The following is a 6,976-nucleotide window of genomic DNA, read 5'->3' as shown; positions in this document are numbered from 1 at the left end:
GATGGTAAAATCATCTGCTCAAATTGAACCCTTTTAAGTTTCAAAAGGTAACGAAATATGCTTTATTTTATTCTTCTGTAATTCTTCTTAAAATATCGAGAGTTTTTTGCTATTGCAGCAGTTAGAGATCCATCCGTGCTGGATATATTGGTCCGGGTCGCTAAAGACCCGAATATGTAATAATGATTGGCGAAACATTCATGCATTTAAGGGTTAAATCTTTAGTTCACATACTAGTATTAGTTTTCAAATTACATATATTCACGTATTGGAAAGGAAATGGATATCTTGTCAGAAGTATTAGGATATGATGCCTGCCGCAACCTTACTGCAAAGTTGTTGTTAAAAAGTCAGTCGTGCAAACAATTACCAATATTTAGCCATTAACCATTTTTCTGAACATAATTTTATATGGACAGAAAAATCATGCTTTGAATCAAGATTGTGACATTGTTAATAACCCATCATCTTTGCAACAGGCTTGCGAGTGCGAATCAAGCAATATCTTCTCTTTTAGATATTGGAAAATTGGAAAACACAGCATGAAAGGATCCTGGCGAGATCAAACATGTATTTTGATGAAGGAAAAGAACATTGGGTCACATAAGAGGTGCAACCTCAGCTTTGCTCATATTTCCATTCATTCTATTACTAACCTGTAATACAGGCGCATTCTCCTCCCAAACTGACACAGTATATACTTATAAATAAACATTAGAATGAACTTTACACCCCTGACCCCTGATATTTTGCATGCATTATGTCTGGGATAAATGAAAATGTCAGTGGCTCCTATACTGGAGATATATGAACAGTAATATGTAGAGTTAATGGGTTTGAGAAGAACCTTTGGCACTGCATACCTGGGTTAATGGTGTTGTGCTTCCTGTGTGTACAGTTCGCTAAATGGACATCCCTTAAGTCAGCAAATAACATAAATGAGGTGCTATTCATTTGATACAGAATATATGCCTTGTGGGAAGATGATGGAAAATAACCACTGAAAGTACTATAGTGACAAACAAAAAGGCATTGATACGCTTTCTGACAGTTTTATACCTTGACAAGCTTGAACTGACTCCCAGTGAAAGGTCTTTTATCAGTAAAACTGCATATAAAAAGGCAAAATGGCCTGTCAAGAATTGAGAAATATTTGACATCCTGATTAAACACTTTTTACATAACATTCTTCATTTTTTAGTTTCTTGCAGCATATCCTAAAAACCTTACATTGCTCAAAAAATTAAAAGCTAAAAAATTAGCCTCATCAGGACTGGAGAATTATCATGTCATGCCCGTCACAGAAATAAATTCAAGTCTGATAAATTCTGTGGAGGAATTACTTCTCAGTTCAAGTTGCCCTTGTAGCATTATTGATGGTGTTGTTAGATCGGCTCATTAGATATGTCTTTTACTATTCATCTTCCAATTACATGTGTGGTGCTTGTTGACTTCAAAGTGATTTCTTATGGTGTACCACCATCAAAGATGTTCAGGAAGAAGACAAAACAGAGAGATTAAAAATGGCTTTTAATGGGTCTGGTAGCACAGACAAAGATCAGATGTGATCCCTTTAGAGTTTAAAATGCTCAAGCCTCCAACCAATATCTAGTACTTAAAATACAAACTGATCAATGAAGAGTGATTTGAAACATTATAACATTATGTGACTATGCATCATCTTTGATGCAGAAAATAAAGACTGGTTGTGTAATCCGTGTCTTTTGTGCTGCTTGTACTTCTTGCTGAATTAACTTGAATCACAGTCCTTATAAAAAAGATTAAAACTATCATTTGCATGATATCGGATTTCCTTTGCAGTCCTGGCTTTTTCCTGTATTAAAAGTTTAAATAGAAGAACCTGTTTAGAACCCAACTACTTTATCAAACTATAATTACAAAAAGTAGAAATGCAAATGAGTTTCTTGGATTTCTTAATGTTACACTGTCAGATATGCAAAATAAATCTATTGTATCTCTTGCTCTGGCTACTGTGTATAGACCATCAGGGCCATATACAGATTTCCTAAAATAATTTGCAGATTTCCTCTCAGACCTATTGGTTACTGTTGATAAAGCGCTAATTGTCGGAGATTTTAACATTCACGTTGATAATACAAATGATGCATTAGGACTTGCGTTTACTGACCTAATAAACTCTTTTGGAGTCAAGCAAAACGTCACCGGGCCCACTCATCGTTTTAATCATACGCTAGATTTAATGAACATGACCATTTCCTTGTATCGTGCATGCTGCATATTACTGATATTAACTACACTGTACAAAATTATAAACGCAACACTTTTGTTTTTGCCCCCATTTTTCATGAGCTGAACTCAAAGATCTAAGACTTTTTCTATGTACACAAAAGGCCTATTTCTCTCAAATATTGTTCACAAATCTGTTTAAATCTGTGTTAGTGAGCACTTCTCCTTTGCCGAGATAATCCATCCACCTCACAGGTGTGGCATATCAAGATGCTGATTAGACAGCATGATTATTGCACAGGTGTGCCTTAGGCTGGCCACAATAAAAGGCCACTCTAAAATGTGCAGTTTTATCACACAGCACAATGCCACAGATGTCGCAAGTTTTGAGGGAGCGTGCAATTGGCATGCTGACTGCAGGAATGTCCACCAGAGCTGTTGCCCGTGAATTGAATGTTCATTTCTCTACCATAAGCCGTCTCCAAAGGCGTTTCAGAGAATTTGGCAGTACATCCAACCGGCCTCACAACCGCAGACCACGTGTAACCACACCAGCCCAGGACCTCCACATCCAGCATCTTCACCTCCAAGATCGTCTGAGACCAGCCACCCGGACAGCTGCTGCAACAATCGGTTTGCATAACCAAAGAATTTCTGCACAAACTGTCAGAAACCGTCTCAGGGAAGCTCATCTGCATGCTCGTCGTCCTCATTGGGGTCTCGACCTGACTGCAGTTCGTCGTCGTAACCGACTTGAGTGGGCAAATGCTCACATTCGATGGCGTCTGGCACTTTGGAGAGGTGTTCTCTTCACGGATGAATCCCGGTTTTCACTGTACAGGGCAGATGGCAGACAGCGTGTATGGCGTTGTGTGGGTGAGCGGTTTGCTGATGTCAACGTTGTGGATCGAGTGGCCCATGGTGGCGGTGGGGTTATGGTATGGGCAGGCGTATGTTATGGACAACGAACACAGGTGCATTTTATTGATGGCATTTTGAATGCACAGAGATACCGTGACGTGATCCTGAGGCCCATTGTTGTGCCATTCATCCACGACCATCACCTCATGTTGCAGCATGATAATGCACGGCCCCATGTTGCAAGGATCTGTACACAATTCCTGGAAGCTGAAAACATCCCAGTTCTTGCATGGCCAGCATACTCACTGGACATGTCACCCATTGAGCATGTTTGGGATGCTCTGGATCGGCGTATACGACAGCGTGTTCCAGTTCCTGCCAATATCCAGCAACTTCGCACAGCCATTGAAGAGGAGTGGACCAACATTCCACAGGCCACAATCAACAGCCTGATCAACTCTATGCGAAGGAGATGTGTTGTACTGCGTGAGGCAAATGGTGGTCACACCCAGATACTGACTGGTTTTCGGACCCCCCCAATACAGTAAAACTGCACATTTTAGGGTGGCCTTTTATTGTGGTCAGCCTAAGGCACACCTGTGCAATAATCATGCTGTCTAATCAGCATCTTGCTATGCCACACCTGTGAGGTGGATGGATTATCTCGGCAAAGGAGAAGTGCTCATTAACACAGATTTAGACAGATTTGTGAACAATATTTGAGAGAAATAGGCCTTTTGTGTACATAGAAAAAGTCTTAGACCTTTGAGTTCAGCTCATGAAAAATGGGGGCAAAAACAAAAGTGTTGCGTTTATAATTTTGTTCAGTGAATATATATATATTTATTTATATAAAATAGTATAGTTTTAATACAGCAGTCATAACATCACAACACAAACAACACAAAATACTTATCAGCTTATCAGTATCTTGCCTCAGAATTTAATATTGGTGCATAGGAGTTTCATGAGTTTCATTTTTGTGAAATCTTGCTGCAAAATACACCACAATCCTAGAAACACCTACTTTTGTGTTTGGACTCCATTGAAAACTCACCCAAATGCGCAACACGGGCTAGCCGGGGGTCAAAGCCCACCTGCTGCACTTTATCTGTCCTGGCAAGAAAGAAATTGATGACTCCATCAGTGACAACACAGTGAGGAAAGCCCTGGATGATGTGATGGAAGCCTCTATGCATGTGCAGACAGTCCCCGTCTTCCTCTCCAGCTTCAATTGAGATTGTCTGCCTGTAGGTGGCAGTGTAGCCTGTAGCTTCACGCACTGCTCCTCCAACCTAAACACACACAGCAGCCGAACAATGCAGGGATGATAAACTGAACTGGAGGAAACTCTTTAGTACAGAGTATCTCTTCCTATTAAAAAAAACACCTTTAAGCGATTTTATTTTTTTTTTTCTCTTCATAAAAGCAGATGTGCTTGTCTCCTTATCTAAGGCATGACTCCAGCTGTATGACTGTGCACACAGAAGACCCGTTCACTGCAAAGGTCACATAGCTGATCCATTCCAGAGCAATAATCTGCCCTAGATCTGCTGCTGCCTAAAGCAAAGTGAAATGCAAACTGTGTTTATTGTACTCTTTCCTTAGCCATATTTTGTGATTCAAACAGATTCCTACTATATTAACCTTTAGGCCCTATGTCCACCAAAGCGTTTTTAGCCAGACGCTCTGCTGAAAACGCCCAGCTGTGAGCCCTTGTGAGCGCCTCTGCAGCGCAACGTTTTTTTCATTTGAGACGCTTTGGTTGCAATGATACTGGATATCCTGGATATCTGCAGAAGTAATGTGGCAGACACATTGTGAATGAAATACTGCAAGCAATATTTTTCATATCAATATTTGTAATAGTCCGGGAATCCCATTTGCTTAAGACATGAATACTCAGAGACAAGCAATATTAACGTCTCCTCCATTGTTGTTAGTACAAGCATGTGACAGTTGGTCGGAGTGGTATTTGCCCCGCCCCTCCTCCACTGTGATTGGACATCTGACTAAAATGTGACAGTGATGAGCACTGCGTTTTATCCAAAGTTGAACATTCTTCAACTCTCTGCGCTGAGAAAAAAACGCCCGAGCGTTCAGCGTGAAAAAGATGCTCAGCGCTTGGCACGTTCCTGCCGTTTTAAAAAATGCGGCGCTCCCATTGAAAACAACTGAAAATATACTCCAGCCTCGGGAAGAAGACTGGCCATTCAAAACTCTTCCTTTGTAAGCAGGGTACTAAAAACGGAACAAAATTCAAACAAACACGTGTTGTTCTAAAAAATATCTTCCACTTTTGGACCATTTTGACATTTACAGACTTGGACAATTGTTTCCTCTGTTTGAATTCCACACCAATCAGTGCCAGAGACAGAGGCCGCATTTACACTGCATGGTTCAAGTGACCCAATTCGTATTTTTTCCTCCCATGTGGCACAGATCGGATATGGCCCACGAACATGTAAGCAGGAAAAAAAGCGCATCGACTCCGATATTCTCAGATCGTTTCAGGCCTCATTCATATGTGGAAATAAATCTGATATGAATCGGATACGTGCAGTTGCGCCTGCCGTGTAAGTGGACAGATCGGATATTCCCCTGTTAATGCGAGTTGGATGTCAAATGGTTTTGAAACATCTCGCGGTACAGATATATCTATTACAAATGAAACATCTCTAGTTGACTAGCAGAGTATTAATTTCGTTCGTTTGTGTTAAATAAGAGGCGATCTGGCACTGAAATGTGTTGCTTTTAAAATCATGCTGAGTGCTCGGACGAGTGCTTCAATCTATTGCTAACTGTTGTGGAGGCTCTTTATACTATTTGGTAGAATAACAAAATCAATTTCTTTACAGTCCACTAGATGGTGCTGTTGAGTTTTTTCTAAAATTCTTTAATGCACGGCAAGCCGTTGATTATCCCGCTTATTCCATGGTCATTTGCCAGTATTGACAACTTAAAGCTGTTTATGATGTTAGCAGCGCAATATTTAACCGGAAGGGTAAAAATGAAGGTTATTTTCATCAGTTACGGCTCGTTAGCTCTAGCTTTCTGCCTTTCAAATCAGATACAGAGATGAAATAGTGCGGTAAGACCACGTTTATTCGAATGAATTATAGTATTTATTTAAATGAATTAACGATCGAGAGAGAGAGATGACAGTTGTGTGTGTGAATTACCTGCGTCTGTGCGTCTCTCTTTACAAACTATGAAGCTGTTTAGTTACTTCGATTTTACCTCGTTGCTGAGGAAGATAATAAAGCAATCTAGTATCTATGTTATTTTATTAATAAAAGTCGCGGGGCAGCACTGACAATAAGTTTGTGTGCGCGCAGTGCGATCTGCAATCTCCGACCTCTCTCCCTCTCACTGTGTTTATTAAATATCCATATTTCAAACGTAATTAACACGTTTTTTCTGACTTCCGCTGACTGTTGTACATGGAAGCCGTCCAGGCGGATGATGTAGGACGTCAGCGTTGCGTGATTAGTGACAAGTGCAGAGAGAGAACAAAACAAAACGCTGGTCACGAATTAGAAGCACAAAACGAGGATTTGTAAAGAAAAATTTCGGAGGATTTCGATATAAGCCAAGAGGAAACTGGTTTTCCTTTGTTAAAGTAAGGAAACTTTGCTTGCTTTGCTCCTGCATTGCTCAGAGGCGCACGCACAACGCCTACGTCCTACGTCATCCGTCTGCATGTCTTCCGCGTACCACAGTCAGCGGAAGTGAGAAAAAAAATGTTTATTACATTTGAAATATGGATATTTATCTTACAAAAACGCATGGATTCGCTACAGGAGGCCTTTATTCACCCCCCGGAGCAGTGTGAGGGACGTTTTATTATGGATGTGCGCACTTTATTTCACATCTTCTGAACTGTTGACAACCGAACACCCGCTTA

The 6,976-nt window shown here is 40.6% G+C and overlaps 1 protein-coding gene across 1 annotated transcript in view; it reads right to left on the bottom strand.

Moving 5' to 3' along the window:
• The window catches only part of LOC107733607 (beta-1,4 N-acetylgalactosaminyltransferase 1-like), a 22,998-nt gene that overhangs the window by 1,107 nt on the left and 14,915 nt on the right, over positions 1-6,976 (bottom strand). The window contains exon 10 of the mRNA XM_016545294.1: positions 4,127-4,364. Coding sequence (XP_016400780.1) covers positions 4,127-4,364 — 238 coding nt within the window. The remainder of the gene's footprint in view (positions 1-4,126; positions 4,365-6,976) is intronic.

Source organism: Sinocyclocheilus rhinocerous, unplaced genomic scaffold (genome assembly GCF_001515625.1).
Source record: "Sinocyclocheilus rhinocerous isolate Xijiao unplaced genomic scaffold, SAMN03320098_v1.1 scaffold4023, whole genome shotgun sequence".
Lineage (NCBI taxonomy): Eukaryota > Metazoa > Chordata > Actinopteri > Cypriniformes > Cyprinidae > Sinocyclocheilus > Sinocyclocheilus rhinocerous.
The sequence above is the reverse complement of the archived record's forward strand: the minus strand, read 5'-3'. Positions and strand labels throughout refer to the sequence as shown.